This window comes from Vigna umbellata, chromosome 2 (assembly GCF_029865625.1).
Source record: "Vigna umbellata cultivar VRB3 chromosome 2, Vumbellata_1.0, whole genome shotgun sequence".
Classification (NCBI taxonomy): domain Eukaryota; kingdom Viridiplantae; phylum Streptophyta; class Magnoliopsida; order Fabales; family Fabaceae; genus Vigna; species Vigna umbellata.
The window spans coordinates 38,479,612-38,499,112 of record NC_142166.1 but is presented as its reverse complement, the minus strand read 5'-3'; the positions used below and the strand labels follow the sequence as shown (position 1 = coordinate 38,499,112).

General features: G+C 38.6%; 5 protein-coding genes across 6 annotated transcripts; 2 read left to right on the top strand and 3 right to left on the bottom strand.

Annotated features, from left to right (window-relative positions):
* Positions 1-4,361: 4,361 nt before the first annotated feature.
* On the bottom strand, positions 4,362-5,004 carry AGP22 (arabinogalactan protein 22). Its single transcript, XM_047301516.2, has 2 exons — positions 4,724-5,004; positions 4,362-4,595 (listed from the first exon to the last, which is right to left on the bottom strand). The coding sequence occupies exons 1-2, from the start codon at positions 4,839-4,841 to the stop codon at positions 4,522-4,524; spliced, it is 192 nt and encodes a 63-aa protein (XP_047157472.1). The 5' UTR covers positions 4,842-5,004; the 3' UTR covers positions 4,362-4,521.
* Positions 5,005-5,547: 543 nt separating this feature from the next.
* On the bottom strand, positions 5,548-9,176 carry LOC124827979 (uncharacterized). Of its 2 annotated transcripts, none has more exons than XM_088106732.1 (3): positions 9,013-9,176; positions 6,887-8,512; positions 5,548-5,879 (listed from the first exon to the last, which is right to left on the bottom strand). In XM_088106732.1, exons 2-3 carry the CDS (start codon positions 8,416-8,418, stop codon positions 5,699-5,701), a joined length of 1,713 nt encoding a protein of 570 aa, XP_087962858.1. In that variant the 5' UTR covers positions 8,419-8,512; positions 9,013-9,176; the 3' UTR covers positions 5,548-5,698. The 2 variants fall into 2 exon arrangements, with proteins under 2 accessions (XP_087962858.1, XP_087962859.1); XM_088106733.1 differs by having other exon boundaries at positions 6,887-8,451.
* A 3,698-nt stretch (positions 9,177-12,874) lies between these two features.
* LOC148203946 (uncharacterized) lies at positions 12,875-13,816 on the bottom strand. Its single transcript, XM_088107817.1, has one exon. The coding sequence runs from the start codon at positions 13,814-13,816 to the stop codon at positions 12,875-12,877; it is 942 nt and encodes a 313-aa protein (XP_087963943.1).
* Positions 13,817-15,671: 1,855 nt separating this feature from the next.
* LOC148203945 (uncharacterized) lies at positions 15,672-16,787 on the top strand. Its single transcript, XM_088107816.1, has 2 exons — positions 15,672-15,878; positions 15,957-16,787. Exons 1-2 carry the CDS (start codon positions 15,672-15,674, stop codon positions 16,785-16,787), a joined length of 1,038 nt encoding a protein of 345 aa, XP_087963942.1.
* A 1,807-nt stretch (positions 16,788-18,594) lies between these two features.
* LOC124828068 (secreted RxLR effector protein 161-like) lies at positions 18,595-19,008 on the top strand. The gene has a single exon (XM_047301308.1). It carries the CDS (start codon positions 18,595-18,597, stop codon positions 19,006-19,008), a length of 414 nt encoding a protein of 137 aa, XP_047157264.1.
* Positions 19,009-19,501: the final 493 nt, after the last annotated feature.

Below are 19,501 nucleotides of genomic sequence, written 5' to 3'. Positions count from 1 at the left end.
AAATCATTTTTTATCTTCTTATGTGGAACAAAATCATACAACTATGCATTGTCTTATAATGATGATCATTAGTTGCCAAAGACTCTTACCATGCACAATGACCTTTAAACGGTATCAAATCAAGTTTTGAACACATCTAATAAATCTAAATTATATAAACCTTCAACATCTAATAAATTTAAAATCAATTAGATAACAATAAAAACTAACAATTAAATTTAATAATTAACACCCTATATATCATAATACTAATTAAAACTCACGTACTAATATAAAACTAATAAAATTAAATATTCATATTAAAACTAAGATAAAACTAATATAAAAAGTAAATATTTAATACTAAACACTTAAAAAAACTTCTTCAATTTTTTTTCTCAAATTACTAAAACAATTTGATCAAGATAAATAAAATAATGGGAACCAGAATGAAATGCAAGCTATAAGTCAAACTAACTGTGTATCCAAGCTTTGGTAATCAAAATTGGAGGATGTGTTTTCAAAACCGACGTTGGACAGTGGAGGAGGAGAAGTCGCTGACGATGGGAAATGGATAACTCCTCACCACTCAAAAATGTTCAAAACGCTCTCCATGCATGAAAACAGTTGGTTAAAATGAACAAAAAATCACAATTGAGACAACATAGGAACATGCATTTGAGTAAAATGAAGCAAAACTCAACTTTGGGCATCGTCTTGCGTCCTCGCAAATGCTGATTTCGCTTAGGAAGATAAAGCGCGAAGAAACAGTGTAGAGAAATGGTCTTCATGCTAGATTTTTTAATGTTTTAAAACCATTTAAACGTTAGATAAGTGAAGGACCGATATTTTTGGATGTTGGATAAAGGGGCTAACGTCAAATAACCAATAAATGTTTTTTTAGTAGAGGGATCGACGTCAAAAGTTGTCATTTTATTTTATAAAAAATGTTATGTCTCATCTTTTACATTGACTTCATTGCATTGATGACTTTATAGCCCTTTTTTGTGTCAGTGAATCAAAATTAAATTTATTTTTAATTCAAAATAGTTTCTCATTTTATTGTTTGATCTTAAACAATACTAAAAAAAAGTTAAAAATACACCAAAACCTAATAAAACATTACCAAAATAAAGCTTGACACAAATGACAGAACTAATTAGTTAAAATAATAACATGTTTTTGTCTAATAAAACTATAAAAGCTTGGAAATACTTGTAGAGTCAAAATTTAAAATAGAAAGAATTTGAGTAAAAGCAATTTACAAAGAATAATAAGGATCATATGGAACAACGAAGAAGAAAAAAAATAACAAAAATAAAAGAACTTATTCTTAGATAAGATATCTTCTTATATTATACAAATAATAAATTTAGTATTTATTTAATTTTGTACTTAAGATAGATTGTGTCAGACCTCGTAAATACGCATCCAAAACCCCTCCTGTCATGATCATTTAAAACGCACCAAAAACCCTCTGAACGGCGCCAGGTGTCAAGAAACGAGGATCCTAAAATCAGATAGTGGAATGCAGGTGTCAGCGGGAGAGCGGACATTCGTTTGAAACAAAAATTGATTTTTCTGAAATCCGCGTCACTCTCTTCTGCATGCACCCTCTTCCCCAAACTCTGAAATTTTCACTTTCTCTTCCTTCTCTCTAAAACGTTTCCCTTCTCTCTACAAATTCTCACCTCTCCTCTTCTCTGATCAACCCTCAGGCACCCATTCTACTCTTCCGGCGTAGAGGACGATCGTTTGAACCAATCAGCTTAGGATTCTAAACTGGTAAGTTCATCTTTCCTCCATTCGTGTGTTTTCTGTAACATGCAAAACCAGATTCCTGGTTGCATGAGTTGATCCTATCATTCTGAGTATCTCGTTGGTTTTTATGTTGGTTATAGCTCTTAGAACGTGTTGTAGAACGTTAAGGCTTCTGGTAGAAGGAGAACCCTAGTCTGTATCTGTGAACGTTCGGATATCTTAAGAGGTAAGGGAAGCTTATTTAATTTAATCTGGATGTTTACTGTGCTGTATGAACGTTCGTTGATTAGATGACTGCAAATGAACTATGTCTGTGTTATGTTCTGATGCATGAAATATATGAAATCTCTATGTTTGGATGTTATGAAATATGAAAGTAATTATGATATGAATGTGGAAAGTTATGAAGTTATATGTTAAGAAATGAGTTTGAATATATATGAATTTTAATATGAAATTTCCCTAAGAAAGAGTACGTACGTTACTGAACGGTCCTTAACCGTTCGGTTTTCTAGTGAATTTGAATTTGTAGTGGATTCTTTCATTTGGGAAGAATCCTAGTTGAGGACGAACATCTTCACTTCGAAAGACTGTGCTTGAGCGTTCGACCAAGCATAGTTCTGTCTTGATATCCTGTTAGTAACACCTGGTTTTATATCAAGTGTTCGTCCTAATAAAATGTTTGGTCTTATACCAGGCACTCGTTCCATTTCCGTAAGCTAAATTTTTATATACGAGCGTTCGTTTAAGCCCTCTAGGGTTTGCTCTCTATAGCGTTCAGTCTTTGACTGACATTTTGGATTCCTTGATACTAAACTCAATTAAACCCCAACGTTCAGTTTTCTTCATGTGAATCACTCTGAGTACTAGTTTTTGAATACCTAGAAATATCCTTATTCATTGTTTGCACACTAGAGTCCACGTCCTTGGTTCGGTTTTCTTTTAATGTTCTGAGTGAGTTCTCAAGAGTCAGTTCATCTAATTGACTAAAGGTTAAAATTGACATTCGTCCCATTCGTCCTTGGAATATAATATTGTACTCGTTATCTCTCATTTTCATTCCACGTGTTCGATCTTGTTCTCAGTTCGGGTTGAACGTTCGTCATTTTAGAGTTTATTGGAATCTTTGTTCGAGATAGTTCACTGAGATATTTATTAATGAAAGATGAAGAAAATGTGATTTAGAAATGTTGTGGATTATGGGTGAGTGTTCCGGGGAGGAACGACTCATGTATGAATATTGGAATTGGTAAAGTATGACTGTGGGTATGCTAAGCTGGCCTTTCATCCTGATGTTCCGTGAGTACTCGTCTTCACGTAGAGGAGGGTAGGTCATGTGTGGGAACGGCAGGAGGTCCTAGTCCTTAGGGGTACTTTGGACAGATAGGACTAACCTCGGGTGGCAGCTGTTGAGTGTATCCCAGTTACTACATCACCCGGGTGCACGAACACCTGTAGCTACACAGATTTCATACAGTCCGGACGGTCAGTCTAGTGATAGGCTTTGTATGATACCTACGTTGAAATGCTCTTGTGTGTTGGATTGTTTAACTTATATGTTGATGCATGAATTAAATTACATAAGCTTACCCTGTGTTTTCCTTGTGTTGTCTCGTCTTGTGCGTCCGTCTTGTCGTTGCAATGATCATCCGTGTGGATGTGAGCAGAAGGAGACGCGCTGCTGGAAGAGGCGCTGGAAGAAGAAAATTCTGTAGAAGTAGAAGTGAAGACCGAACAGTAGAACGTTCGGATAGTAGTTACGGTTCGGTAGTTTCTTTTGTAAACCGATCGGTCATGTTTCACTTATCCTGTACAATTTTAATTGAAACTTATATGTAAAACCGTTCGGCCATAAACGTTTTTTATCTTAGTGGAAGACTGATCTTGACTATTATTAAATGTAATTATTCTATTATATAGTTTATACTGTATTTTTGGGATGTTACGTATTGTTTTATTATATTTTTGAAAAGTTGTTTTGTGTATAAATTTTTTTTAACGGTGATGCATTAATAATATAAAATTATTTTTACATTCCAAATCCGTGATTTTTTTCAATGATTAAATGTGAATGAATTTTGGCGATAAAAATTATGATAATAATAATATTCATAATGATTTATATATTATAATAATTATAATAAATATGTTTTAAGATAAAAAGAATTAAAATATGTTAAATCATTAAAAATAATGAGTAAGTTATTTTAATTTTTTTTTAGAATTTGTAAGAATAACATGAAATATTTATTACATTTTCTTTATCATTTATTATAAAATTAATTTTATTAATTATGTGATTGATCTTTTAGTTGATATATATAATTTTCCCAGTTTCAAAAATAGAAGAAAGCATTAAAAAAATAAAAATAAACATTAAAAAAATAATTTTAAATTATAATATATATATATATATATATATATATGTATGTGTGTGTATATATATATATATATATATATATATATATATATATATATATATATATATATATATAATTTTAAAAAAATTATATAAAAAAATTATCCTGTAACCTTAAAGCGTATGTAATGCTGTCATTATCTTTTTGGATTAAAACCAATTTTGATCTCCTACGCAATCCACATTTTACTTAAGATAGAAAGAAGTAAGAAATAGGAGATACTATTGAATTCTTAAGATATTACAATAAGATCCGAATTCGAATAAAATTTAACCCTCCCCAGTCCTCCAATGCCTCTCTCTCTCTCTTTGCCAAATGACCATCCATCAATTTATAAATAAAGCAGTAGCCCACTGATGGCTCAATGCATGATATAGGTCAGCACCAAGGCCAAAAGCATTAGAACATATGCAACTGCTTGGTCAATTGTGGTGCCTGCAGAATACGAACAATTTATTACCTATATGCATGTGCCCCTTTAAAAATCTTCAGAAGAAATTAGCTATTTAAGTATTGAAATTTGTTGATAGAAAAAGCAATGAAAGAAGAATAGAGAGAAATACCATCGCTTGTTGGGGCAGGAGCTGGAGCAGTGACTTGTGAAGAAGCCACAGTCATGAGAGCTGCAATGATGAGGATAAGGAAGGTAACCACCCTGAATGAAGCACTGGAAACGGCCATGTTTCTCTTTACAGCTAATATGTCTTTCTTCTTATTGATTTCCTTTTCTCTCTCTCTCCTTCCTTTCTCTTGATCTCTCAAACTTAAGAGAGAAAGAAAGGAGAGAGAAGGCAAAGTAGCTAAGTTTGTGTAAGAAAGATGTTGGGGTGGTGAGATTCAAAACCCCTATCAGCTCCCTTTTATAATGCCAATGCTTCAATCTCACCACCTCTTTTCAGATCTCCAATGAAGGGTGCACCGCACTTTCAGGATAACTCCTACTATTTTCACTTTTCCTTTTCTTTCGTTCAATATTGTTACTAACATCCTTTCGCCAAACCAACTCATTTACTTAATATACCTTTGCTTTACCTTAAAACAATCCCTTTCACTGATTTGGTAAGTATTGGAAATGTAAAAAGATTGGCCATATTAACTAGTTAGAATATGGATTTCAAAATAATTACTATAAAATTTAATAAATTTATCATTTATTATAATTGTTAATAAATGACAAATAAATATATTATGAGTGCATGGACTATATTTTCATAATTTTAAACAACAAATGAAAGTAGTTTAGCTGGTTTTTGCAGTTTTCTCCTTTAAATAAGACAGCGGTGTCACAAAGTTGGCAGTTCCATTTATTTGCTACGCGTACCAAATTATTGCCCTTAATTCTAAACAGAGAAGACAAAGTATGATTTCATATCGAGAGAAAATAAAAAATGCCATAATTACTAAAAATACGATTATAACTAATTAAAAGAGTAACAGTGGACAGCATATGCATACACATATAGGCACCATAATATTTAAATTGAAACATAATTATATAATCTAGTTGGTGTTTGTTTCAACCTAAGACTGAAACGTAATTAAGGAAAGAAAGGGTTCTCTTTGTTTATGTAGATATGGTATAGCTGCTTTGAGTAGCGAATGGCAAAGGTTCTGCATAGTTCAACTGCTTTGGGGTCATGTTCTTGCAATTCCTTGAGAGACTTCTTCAAACCACCACGAGGATCTCCATGAGTGAGGTACTCGGCCAAAGTGCTCCCTCTGTAAAAGCAAGAAAACACGAGAAAGATACTGATATACAAGTGACTTTGAGCTCACTAACTAAAATTGCTAGTTTTTTCTCCCTAAAAGATATATTATTTGACTTTGAGATGAGATTGCAAAGCAGAGGGAGGGCAGAATCTGCGTATGCCTTCTGATGCACTATCTTTTGTGTTCATTAAGCAATATTGTTTCTCTCATTAATATCAGTTGCTATCAGATCAATTTTCAAAGAAATGGCTTAACCCTGTTATGATGCTGAATTCATAAAAAGGTTAAATTTCAATCTCCTCTATTGAAAGCTTCTAAAATTACACCAAACATATTCTCTCTTGAAATATTACTCTCATACAAATTAAAATGCCTTACATTTTAACGTAAGCAAACCTCTAAGTTTTTTTTTTTTATTTGCAGCTCTCAACGTCACCAACAATCACTCTGAAGTAACGATCTCACCCTAAAAAACTAAGTTTTTGTCACACTTGAAATAGCCTTCGTAGTTGTGGCAAGTTCTTAGTTTTTGGTGTGTCAATGCAATTTTCAAAACAAGTCCCAATAGAACGTAATTAATTTTTAACTAAATTCTAAACCTCTTTTCATTTTATTATTTAAAAAACAATAGTTTTTAGTTGTGCTCCCGGACTCAGAAAATCTCCAATGAAGATCTAATGGTAATCTATGACTAGAGTATTTAAAATTGTGTTGTCCAGTCTTTAAGACCTGAGGAGAATTTTAAACTTGGACTGGTTGGCGGTTATTCGGGTTATGTGAATCTCTTGTTATAGAGAATCTTATCTTCTCAACCGCCAATTCCCTCCAAAACAGAGTTCCAACTAAGAGACATAAGATCCTCCATCAATTCACCCCGTTCCACTCCTACTCTAAAACAAACATAATATTTTTATGTTGTAGATGTCTCTAGCAAGCGTAGAAAAAGGATGAACCTTTAGGAACCATACCACGTTAAATAAGTGCAGCATAGCCAAAGTTATTATTTGTGCCTCTACCTGTTAGCATCAAACTTGCTGAATCCTCGCTGGTTAGTATACAATGTTCCCCTGCTCATCTGTTCCTCAGAAGTTTGCTGTTGATAGAGAGCACACACAGCCTTCATACACAATTCAGAATCTTTGCCAAAATCTGCAAGCATATCAGCCTCAAATTCCCACTCCATGTGATCTTTCTTCCTCTGAATTTGTGATAATATCTTACTGAAGTCTATGTCCTCATCAGATACATCTCTTGTATCACTCGTGTGATTATCTGGTACATCTTGTGAGTTACAGGAATCAGAGTTCACATCCCCATCAGATGCATCTTGTGATTTGCTTGATGCATCACCAGAAGACAACTCATCAAAATCGTCAACAATAAAATCACTCATGCATTCATCTTCACAGTCAGACAAATCCTCTTGTGACTCATCATCATCAGCAGCAGCATTTTTCAGATTACATTGTTGATGTTTGGCCCTACTAGATGTATACGCTGTTCTACCTTCTTGACTTTTTTTGGCCAATTTTCTGAGTGGCATTATACGCTGCCTAGGTGTTACAGTCCCGATAACCTTGTCGACTGCTGAAGCAGAAGCAGCTACAAAGTTATTTGTGTCACATCTGACTTCATTAGGTCTTACTTCCTGAATATGCATCCTCTTTAATTTACTAATCGGCACATCATCATTGTCATTTTCTGACTCACTTGAGACAACATTACAATTTCGTTTCCTCTTAGGTGTTACCACAAAAGGTAAATCTTCACCAGAATTCCTATCTTCCTCATTGTTTTTGGCATAACTGCTAGAAATCTTCTCATTTTCTCCAGGAAAACACGATGTTACAAAAGTATCTCCGCTACCCTCACTATCTAGGAAAGGGTGTTGGGGAATATTGGGTTCATCATCACTGTCAAGGATATCAGTTGCAAAAACAGAAGCAGATTTTGCAACAAAGGGTGCAGATAGAGCCATCGTTTTGCTGGGTCTCTCTTCAATCTCAAATGTCATTTTCCTTTTAACTCTCCCAACACTTAGCACTCTAGAATCCATAATTGGTTCTAGATGCGAACTACCACCAGTCCTAATCACACCACTTTCCTCCTTCTTTCCATTTTCTTCATGGTAATAACAGCCACTTTCCGGCTTCAACTGTGAGGCCCATGATTCCAGTTTCCAGTACCTGTCTTTCCAGACCTCAGCCTCACTCTTATACTTTTTCTTCTCACATTCCAAAACACTGTTTTCAATCAATAGTTGTTCAATCTCACTATCATCTGTCAAATCAATAACCGTGTTCACTTCTCCATCTTTTACATTGCCAACTTTTTTCTCCTTACGCCCTTCACTAGACACCCTCAAAACTTCCACCTCACCTTCAAGTGCCCTGAGTTTAGCCTCAAGTGCTTCACATTGCTCATCTTTCTTCTTAAGCTTAAATTCTAACTCGGCACACCTCATTTCATCTTTCTTGCTTCTCTCTACCAATTCATCACACCTACAACTTTCTGACATGTTACTGCTGACAACATTGAGGTTTGACATTTCTTTATCTTCTTTCAGTCTCTCTCTAACAACCTATCAAAAGGGTTTTGCAATATTTTCGTTAAAGAAGACCTACATGCCTGTCTCAGAAACCCTGCGTTCGTAATTTTTAACATGATAAAATCCAAAAAATATAATAATTAGAAATTGAAAAATCCTTTTATAGCATGCTCAGAAGAGAGACAAAATGTAACTTCTAAAACCTACAAAGCGCGCTTCCAAAAACACAAGAACAAAAACAAATCAAATGCTTTTCTCTCTAGTTAAACCATAATTTGCCTTTAAAAAAATCGGGTTCCAATCCAATTTCATTTTTTCGTAGTTCATTTTTTGTTTTTTTGTTTTTTTCTAAAAGAGTCCACATCTCATGTTCATGCTAGTATCGAGTCATACTAGTAAACGAACCACAGACATGAACCAAAGCAAATACCTCTATTTTCTTCACGTATTATAGTAAAACTATATGAAAGTAAGCTACCTGAACAAAGAAACAGTGACTTCCATCCTGGGTTCAATTTTCTTTTTACCAAAAGGAAAATGAAAAAAAATATATATATGAAAAAAAGTAAATTGGAATAACTGCAGTGAACTTACGTAAGAGCGTGCTTGGTGAGATAAAGCTGGGAAATTTAGGGACTGAGTGTGTTAGTGAAATGAATAAAGTTAGGGTTTGTGGGGATTCATTTGCCCTATTTAGAAGCATTCGACTAACATTAACGTGTGAATCAGACAAACCGAGTATAAAGAACAAAGAAACGTCTGTGAGAAGAAGGAAACTTAAACTTTCGCGCGGTAACCGTACACATGACTTTTGTAGCATCTCAACGGATCTCAGGCCCACTATCCAACATTGTAATTGGGTTGGGGCAACTTCTTCTTACACCTCCATAATATTTTCCCGAACCTACATATACTTAAAATTCTAATTTTACCTTCTTTTATTTAATTTTGAGTTCGGAATACATACTTTAAAGATATTTTAGAATGTGTTTCGGTGGATATTTTTGGGACCGAGAGACTAACCTGCTGACGCGTCTGGGCCGCTCGCTCGCTTCCAAACTCCTCCTGTTGGCCGATCGGTGTTGGCGCAAACCGATCGGTCTCCTTCTTGACGAGGGGGATGTACCTGCAAAAGGTACTCCGACGCCCAAGTTAGGCGTGTGATTTGAAGAGCCTCAGCTCTTGGTTGAATATTTAGTGAATGATTATCACTATTGAGTATTTGAGAGTCATGTAGAGTAAGTGGAACGTACCTGGCTTTTGGCCCTGGCTTTGTATTTATTATTTTCCTCATGGATCTTGAGCTAATACAAGCCCAATAAAATATAAACAGAATAAGATATAAACAGATTACCTAAATATCCGGTTGGTTGTTTGTAACCGCTAGGTTAATATTTCATACTATACATTATGCCCCCCAAGTCCGAGTTAAGCGTTTGGCTTTAGCCGTGGTTAACTATAGGACTTATGAGTTTGAGGGAGGGTGTGTGTGTTGTATTGGTGAGCTTCTGCCGCTCTTGTCGATGGTTGAAGAGAGTTCTTTTTAGAACTTTTTCCATGTAAAGACAGACCGTTGGCGTTTTACCGCTTGACGATCGACACTAACCGAGCTGGATTTACAGCTCGTCCTTCAACAGGTACCGAGAGGAGTTTACCTCTCGGTCTTCGACAATAAGCGAGCGGGTTTTACCGCTCGACGATCGACGCTAGACGATCGACACTAACCGAGCTGGATTTACAGCTCGTCCTTCAACAGGAACCGAGAAGAGTTTACCTCTCGGTCTTCGACAATAAGCGAGCGGGTTTTACCGCTCGACGATCGACGCTCGACGATCAACGATCGACACTAACCGAGTTGGATTTACAGCTCGTCCTTCAACAGGAACCGAGAGGAGTTTACCTCTCGGTCTTCGACATTAACCGAGAGGGCTTTACCTCTCGACCTTCTACTTTAACCGAGAGGGATTTACCTCTCGACCTTCGACTTTAATCGAGAGGGGTTTACCTCTCGACCTTCGTCTTTAACCGAGAGGGGTTTACCTCTCGACCTTCGACATTAACCGAGAGGGTTTTACCTCTCGACCTTCTACTTTAACCGAGAGGGATTTACCTCTCGACCTTCGACTTTAATCGAGAGGGCTTTACCTCTCGACCTTCGACTTTAATCGAGAGGGGTTTACCTCTCGACCTTCGTCTTTAACCGAGAGGGGTTTACCTCTCGACCTTCGACATTAACCGAGAGGGCTTTACCTCTCGACCTTCTACTTTAACCGAGAGGGATTTACCTCTCGACCTTCGACTTTAATCGAGAGGGGTTTACCTCTCGACCTTCGACATTAACCGAGAGGGATTTACCTCTCGACCTTCCACATTAACCGAGAGGGCTTTACCTCTCAACCTTCTACTTTAACCGAGAGGGATTTACCTCTCGACCTTCGACTTTAATCGAGAGGGGTTTACCTCTCGACCTTCGACTTTAACCGAGAGGGGTTTACCTCTCGACCTTCGACTTTAACCGAGAGGGGTTTACTTCTCGACCTTCGACATTAACCGAGAGGGATTTACCTCTCGACCTTCCACATTAACCGAGAGGGATTTACCTCTCGAGCTTCAACATTAACCGAGAGGGCTTTACCTCTCAACCTTCTACTTTAACCGAGAGGGATTTACCTCTCGACCTTCGACTTTAATCGAGAGGGGTTTACCTCTCGACCTTCGACTTTAACCGAGAGGGGTTTACCTCTCGACCTTCGACTTTAACCGAGAGGGGTTTACTTCTCGACCTTCGACATTAACCGAGAGGGATTTACCTCTCGACCTTCCACATTAACCGAGAGGGATTTACCTCTCGACCTTCAACATTAACCGAGAGGGCTTTACCTCTCGACCTTCTACTTTAACCGAGAGGGATTTACCTCTCGACCTTCGACTTTAATCGAGAGGGGTTTACCTCTCGACCTTCGACTTTAATCGAGAGGGGTTTACCTCTCGACCTTCGTCTTTAACCGAGAGGGGTTTACCTCTACTTTGAGCTAGGAGTGTTGCCTAGTGAACGGGATTTACCGTTCGTCGTTGAGAGGGCTTTACCTCTCTCCCGAGGGGGATTTACCGCTCGGTCTTCGACCTAGGAGTGCTTCCTAGGGAACGGGCTTTACCGTTCGGCTTTGAGAGGGTTTTACCTCTGCTTTGAGCTAGGAGTGCTTCCTAGTGAACGGAATTTACCGTTCGTCGTTGAGAGGGCTTTACCTCTCTCCCGAGGGGGATTTACCGCTCGGTCTTCGACCTAGGAGTGCTTCCTAGGGAACGGGCTTTACCGTTCGGCTTGGAGAGGGTTTTACCTCTGCTTTGAGCTAGGAGTGCTGCCTAGTGAACGGAATTTACCGTTCGTCGTTGAGAGGGCTTTACCTCTCTCCCGAGGGGGATTTACCGCTCGGTCTTCGACCTAGGAGTGCTGCCTAGTGAACGGGCTTTACCGTTCGGCTTTGAGAGGGTTTTACCTCTGCTTTGAGCTAGGAGTGCTTCCTAGTGAACGGAATTTACCGTTCGTCGTTGAGAGGGCTTTACCTCTTTCCCGAGGGGGATTTACCGCTCGGTCTTCGACCTAGGAGTGCTTCCTAGGGAACGGGCTTTACCGTTCGGCTTGGAGAGGGTTTTACCTCTGCTTTGAGCTAGGAGTGCTGCCTAGTGAACGAAATTTACCGTTCGTCGTTGAGAGGGCTTTACCTCTCTCCCGAGGGGGATTTACCGCTCGGTCTTCGACCTAGGAGTGCTGCCGAGGGAACGGGCTTTACCGTTCGGCTTTGAGAGGGTTTTACCTCTGCTTTGAGCTAGGAGTGCTTCCTAGTGAACGGAATTTACCGTTCGTCGTTGAGAGGGCTTTACCTCTCTCCCGAGGGGGATTTACCGCTCGGTCTTCGACCTAGGAGTGCTTCCTAGGGAACGGGCTTTACCGTTCGGCTTGGAGAGGGTTTTGCCTCTGCTTTAAGCTAGGAGTGCTGCCTAGTGAACGGAATTTACCGTTCGTCGTTGAGAGGGCTTTACCTCTCTCCCGAGGGGGATTTACCGCTCGGTCTTCGACCTAGGAGTGCTGCCTAGGGAACGGGCTTTACCGTTCGGCTTTGAGAGGGTTTTACCTCTGCTTTGAGCTAGGAGTGCTTCCTAGTGAACGAAATTTACCGTTCATCGTTGAGAGGGATTTACCTCTCTTCCGAGGGGGATTTACCGCTCGGTCTTCGACCTAGGAGTGCTTCCTAGGGAACGGGCTGTACCGTTCGGCTTTGAGAGGGTTTTACCTCTGTTGGCTGAAATTCTTGATCGACATTGGTAACCGATGATCGAGCGTGAAGTGCTCGGTTTTATTCATTGCACAACGAAAGTTTAATAACGAAAGTTTAATAACAAAAGTCTAAATCAAAAATTTAAAGATGACATTAAATAGAGATTTGGATTGCTATCTTCAGTTTATAACTCCGCAAACCGATCGTTCACGATGACGAGCAGGACTGCGACTATAATCTCGCCTGCGTTCGTTCTTCCGATACGCTCGTTCGGGACTTCTTCTTGTTTCTTGTATGTAATTACGGAGGTGTCCTGCCCGAATGAGACGTTCTATTTCGTTTTTCAGCGTAATGCATTCTTCTGTGGTATGCCCCCGATTCTGATGGAAATGACAACTCTTCCTTTCATCTGCGTATCTTGGAGATGGCTTCGTTTGGAGTGTGAGAAGTTCAGCGTTTAGAGCTTCTTCAAGAACTTTTGCCCTAGGTGTGTTGAGGGGTGTATAGTGATTAAATTTAAATGTTCGGGAAAGCTCCCCGCTTTTACCATTATTGCCGAACGGTCGTTTACCGTCCTTTCTCCCTCCACTTGCCTCAGTTTCTTGCTGTCGCTTTCGTTGTGAAATTCGCATGTCCTCCATGCGGATGAATTCGGCTATCCGTTCTTGGAGCTCCTCCATTGTTTTTGGCGGTCGTGCATACAATTTCTCAGCAAAGTACCCTGGTTTTAGACAGGAAGGCAAATTGGTGATGATAAAAGATTGACTTACCTCTTTGACTCGTCGTGCAGTTTCCATATACCTTTTCATAAAGGCCTTCAAAGTTTCTCCCTTTTCCTGTTTAGTATTTACCAATTCCGCTGGCGTTACCTCCTGATTACGATTGGAGGCGTATTGCCTTTTAAAAAGGTTTTCCACAGTGGCGAAGCAATCCACTGTGTTTGGGGGAAGAGTGTTATACCACTCTAATGCTTCGTCCTTGAGTGATAAGGAGAAGGCTCTGCACATAACCGGATCACTGTCCGTGTAGAACACCATTGCATTGGTGAAAATCCTGAGATGATTGTCGGGATTTGTCGAGCCATCATACTTATCCAATACAGGAGGGTTCCTTTCTGGCATTGGAGTTTGCATGATGACCGCAGTGAAAGGGAGCAGACTGGAGGGCCGATCGGTTCGTAAGGGGGATGGTTCCCTTCTTCCCCGATCGTTCGGGTCAGTATGCCGAGATGGCTGCTGAGTACGACTTCCAGCGTTATCATTGTGTTGGTTGTTACCCCGATCGGCTGTAGACTCCGAGTGCTGCGCGGACTATTCGGCACGACCGCGCTCTGCTCTCAACATTGCAATTTCTTCTGCGTGCCTTCGTTGCATCTCTTGCTGTGCGTGCGTTTGTGCTTGTATGGTTCTGGCTTGTGCCTGTATTTGCGCCTGCATCTGAGCTATCAAATCTCTGGTCTGTTGTTCTTCCTCCATGCTCCTCGTGGTCACCATTTGGGTTTGCCGCTCGGCCCCACGGTGGGCGCCAAAAGAATGTATAATTTGAAAGAAAAATGTTATATTCTAAATTGTATATTTCAGAATACAAAATAAAAATAATCTTAAATTATACAATCTAAAATACAAAATAAAAATTATATTTTGGAATGTATAATTTAAAATATAAAATGAATATTTTAAAATATACCATGTCAACTAAAAAATGTAGTGTTTAACTTGAAATAAAAAATTTATATTTTGAGATTATACAATCTTTGATATAAGAAAAAAAACTTATGTTATAGATTCTGTAATTCGGTATTCAATTTTGCATTCCAGTAACTATTAGATTAAATAAATGGTGCAGATACACTGCTTGAAAGATATTGTTTTTCATTTTACTAGGCATGTATTAGTTGCACTTTCTTATATATTACAAGCACAAGTTCATTATTTGAGGAAAATTGTACATATGAAACCCAAATTCTGTATGAAGAAAAAATTTAATTTAGTTGGATTGTATATTTCATGTGAATATTGTAATAGAAAATGCACGGCTAGAAAAAAAAAATGTTGAGCGAGGTAGGTGAACGTGCAGCAACTCTGAAAAAGAAGAGGATGGGGTTGCGAAAGATGAAAGAATGGGTTTCTTCTTCTGCATCCCATTGTCTTCCTGTAACCTCAACTGCCCTTCTCATTTTGTTCCCACAACAAATAATACATTAAATAATTGAATAAATATAATTTTGAAATTTGATATACACATAAATAAAATTGGATTTAAAAATACGGTCACCACATACAACTTCACATTATCAAATTTCAAAATTCATATTTAAAATTTGGTACACAACTTCACATTACTGAATAATTTTGAAATTTGTTACACATAAATATAATCGGATTTTAAAATCTAGTAAACACATACAATTTTATGTATCTAGATTTTAAAATCCAATAAACACTCGTTAGATTCAAAAAGAGATATCACAATCTCATAATTGTTAGGAGAATATAACTCAAGCCTCTAGTAGTTAGGATTTTAAAATTCTCTTAATTTTGTTTGTATTTTACCTTCACATGATGTGTATAAATACATCACATCTTTTGTGTAAAGTTAAGGTGATACAACGCAATAATATTTAGTTTTAGTTTTCTCTCACTTTGTTTGGTTTCATTTTGTTCACACCATTCGGTTGTGCTCTGATACCGATCGGTCACGCCACTCAGTCGCTCTCTCACACTGATTGGTCTAGGTCGCGCAGCTCTCTCAAATCTTTCTCTCTAACTTTCTAACAGTGGTATCCAGAGCGTCGGGTTCAAATGCTTGCTTTTGAAATCACGTCAACATTCCGGTGGCTGGAATGAGTGATTGAAGCAACAAGGCAGTCAAGAGTTCAGTTCTTGAGCGAGAAAGAAGAGTTGAGTCATGGCTGATATTCCCACAACAAGTTTACCTGTTCTCACAGACAAGAACTAGAGCAGGTGGACTACGCAGATGAGGGTCTTGTTTCAGTTTCAAGACATCAACGACATTGTTGAAGAAAAGGGATATGAGCCTGATGATGGTGACTCAGAGGAGCAGAAGGCAGCATTCAGAAAGAAGGAAAATAAAGCACTGTTCATCATCCATCAGTGTGTGAATGACATGCACTTTGAGAAGATTCAAAATGCTGGAATAGCGAGAGAAGCCTGGAACATATTGGTGTGATGCCATGTTGGAGGTGAAAGGATCAAGAAGGTGAAACTTCAAACGCTGAGAAGGCAATATGAACTCATGCAGATGGACGACAATGATAAGGTAAGTGAGTATTTCAATAAGATTTTATCGATTACTAACCAAATTAAAGGGTGTGGTGAAGCCATCAGTGATCTCATGGTAATTGAGAATATTATCAGATCACTACCTCAAAGATTTGATTACATTGTCGTGGCAATTGAGGAGTCCAGAGATCTTGAAAAACTGAAGATTGAGGAACTTCAAAGTTCTTTGGAAGCGCATGAGATGAGAATGCTGGATAGAAACCCCGTTAGGAATGATGATCAAGCGTTGAAGGTACATCATTCCAGAAATGAAGGTAAGAAGAAATTCAAGAAATGGAAGGGGAAATCAGCAAAAGGGAAGTGGAAGAATGATCACAATGCCGATGACCAAGATGAGAAGTCTGATTCAGTGGAAGAAAATGGCAGATCTGAGAAACATATGAAGAAGAAAGACAAGAAAAACATTGAATGTTTTAATTGCCACAAACTGGGACATTATTCGTATGAATGTCTTTCTAGCAAAGGAAAGCAGAAGAAGAAGTATCAGAATAAGGAAGCATATCTAGCCTCGGAAGACTCAGACTCAGAACCTTTAACGTTAATAGTAACGACCACTGTTGAATCCGCACGGTCTCAGGTTAAGTCTTGGTACCTAGATTATGGTTGTTCCAATCATATGACATGTAATAAAGAATGGCTAATAAACCTTGATGAAACAAAGAAAAGCAAAGTGAAATTTGCAGATGATAGTGCTCTGAAGGTTGAAAGAGTGGGAGATGTGATCATCAAACGGAAGAATGGATCACATGCTATCATCGCCAATGTGCTATTGGTCCCAACAATGAAGTGAAACCTACTCAGTATTAGACAATTGATAGATAAAGGGTACACGGTGATGATGGAGAATCATGACCGAGTTGAATTGTTCGACAACAAAAGGAAGTTGATCTTGACAAGCAAGATCTCAAAGAACCGAACGTTCCAAGTCAACCTGGATGTAGTATAGAATTTGCGATGTTTGACTATCGTGAAGGATGAAGAAAGCTGGAAGTGGAACCTATGGTTCGTCACCTGAACTTTAGAGATCTTCAGCAACTTGGAGAAAAGGCCTTGGTGATAGGTATACCGAATGACTCACTTCCTAATAATGCTTGTGAATCTTGTTAATAGGAAAACAGACCCAATGACCATTACAATCACAAGTGCATATGAGATCAAAAGAATGCCTAGAAGTTGTGCATTCGGATTTATGTGGACCGTTTGGTGTGCCCTCATTGGCTGGAAACAGGTACTTTCTCACGTTTGTTGATGAATACAGTAGGATGATATGGGTATACATCATCAAGATGAAGACTGAAGCTTTATAAGTGTTCAAGAAGTTTAAAGCCTGTGTAGAATGAGAAAGTGGAAAGTAGGTAAAAGTCCTCAGAACTGATAGAGGAGGAGAATACACTTCACATGCATTCGAAGAATACTGCCAGAGTAGTGGAATTGCACATTAGGTGACAGCGCCGTACACACCCCAACATAATGGACTAGCGGTGAAACCTCATATATCACTAGGAGCAATGTTGTTTCAGCAACAGCTCAGAGGCCACGCAGACAAACTACGATACCACCAAGGTTTGCAGATTATTAAATTTACTCTAATGCAGGAATTAATGATGAGGGAGATCTTGTCCACATAGCATTGATGGTCGAGGCAGAACCAGTGAACGAAGAAGAGGTTCTACAGCAACCTGTTTGAAAGAATGTTATGATAGAAGAGCTCAGATCCATAGAAAAGAATGAAACGTGGAGACTGGTTAATCTTCCAGCTGGAAAGCACTGCATTGGGGTAAAGTGGATCTTCAAAAGGAAGATGAATCCGGACGGCACAATCTCAAAACACAAGGCGAGACTTGTGGCTAAAGGGTTTCTTTAAGGGCGAGGAGTAGACTTTGATGAGGTTTTCGCACCAGTTACAAGGTTGGAGACCGTTTGGTTAGTGTAGCAGTGGCCTGCACAAGGGAATGACCATTGTTTCAACTTGATGTCAAATCAACATTCTTACACGAACCCTTGGAGGAGGAAATTTACGTTCAGCAGCCTCTAAGTTTTAATGAAAAAGGTAAGGAGCATAAGGTGTATAGACTCTAAAAGGCCCTGTACGGCTTAAGACAAGCACCGAGAGCTTGAAACAAGAGAATTGATGCCTTCTTCATCAAACACAGTTTTGAAAGATGTGTTGTAGAACATGGATTGTACGTGAAAGGTAGTCCAGGTAAAGACCTAATGATAGTCTATTTATATGTTGATGATCTATTGATAACAGGATCAAACATGGAAGAGATAGATGAGTTCAAGTGGATGATGGAAGCCGAGTTCGAGATGACCGACCTTGGAAAGCTAAAATACTTTCTGGGAATGGAGTTTACTCAAATTGCTGTCGTCTTGTCATGCATCAGCAGAAGTATGTGGGAGAGCTTCTCAAACGATTTAAAATGACTTCATGCAACTCGGTTAAAAGTCCTTTAGAGGTCAACGCCAAGTTAAGAAAAGATGAGGCCGAAGAGGAGGTGAATGAGACAACGTAAAAGCAGATAGTTGGATCACTACGGTTTATGTGCAACAACAGACCTGATTTGGTGTTCAGCGTTTGACTGATCAGCAGATTCATGAGTCAACCAAAGAAGAGTCACATGCTTGCTGCCAAACGAATGAGGTATATCAAAGGGACATCCGATTATGGAATATTGTTTCAAGTTGGAAGACAAAAAGATGAGTTGAAGCTCGTTGGTTATGCTGACTCAGACTATGGTGGGGATCTAGTGGAAAGGAAAAGTACGTCTGGGTACATCTTCTTCATAAATGAAGCACCTATCTCATGGTGCTCCAAAAAGCAACCGGTTGTTGCCTTGTCAAGCTATGAAGTTGAATACATAGCTCAATGTTATGCCGCATGCAAAGGAGTTTGGCTTATGGAACTATTGAAGGAATTAAAGTTACTTAGGGAGAGTCCAATACAATTGAGAATGGATAACACATCTGCCATAAATTTAGCAAGACCCTGTAAGTCATGGCAGGAATAAACACATAGAGTGAAGTATCACTTCTTGAGGGACATGGTGAACAAAGGGAAGATAGAGTTAACCTACTGCAAGACCGAACGACAGTGGGCAGATCTTTTCACAAAAGCATTGAAGATATTTGAGAAAGGAGATCGGGGTTATATCTCTTAAGGCTTGAATTAAGGGAAAGTGTTAGGAAAATATAACTCAAGCTTTCGATAGTTAGGATTTGTAAATTCTGTTAATTATGTTTGTATTTTACCTTCACATGATGTGTATAAATACATCACACCTCTTGTGTAAACTTAAGGTGATAAAACACAATAATATTTAGTTTTAGTTTTCTCTCACTTTGTTTGGTTTCATTTCGTTCACACCGTCTGGTTGTGCTCTGATACCGATCGGTCACGCCACTCGGTTGCTCTCTCACACCGATCGGTCTAGGTCGCGCAACTCTCTCAAATCTTTCTCTCTACCTTTCTAACAATAATCATACAATCTGATATCAAAATCT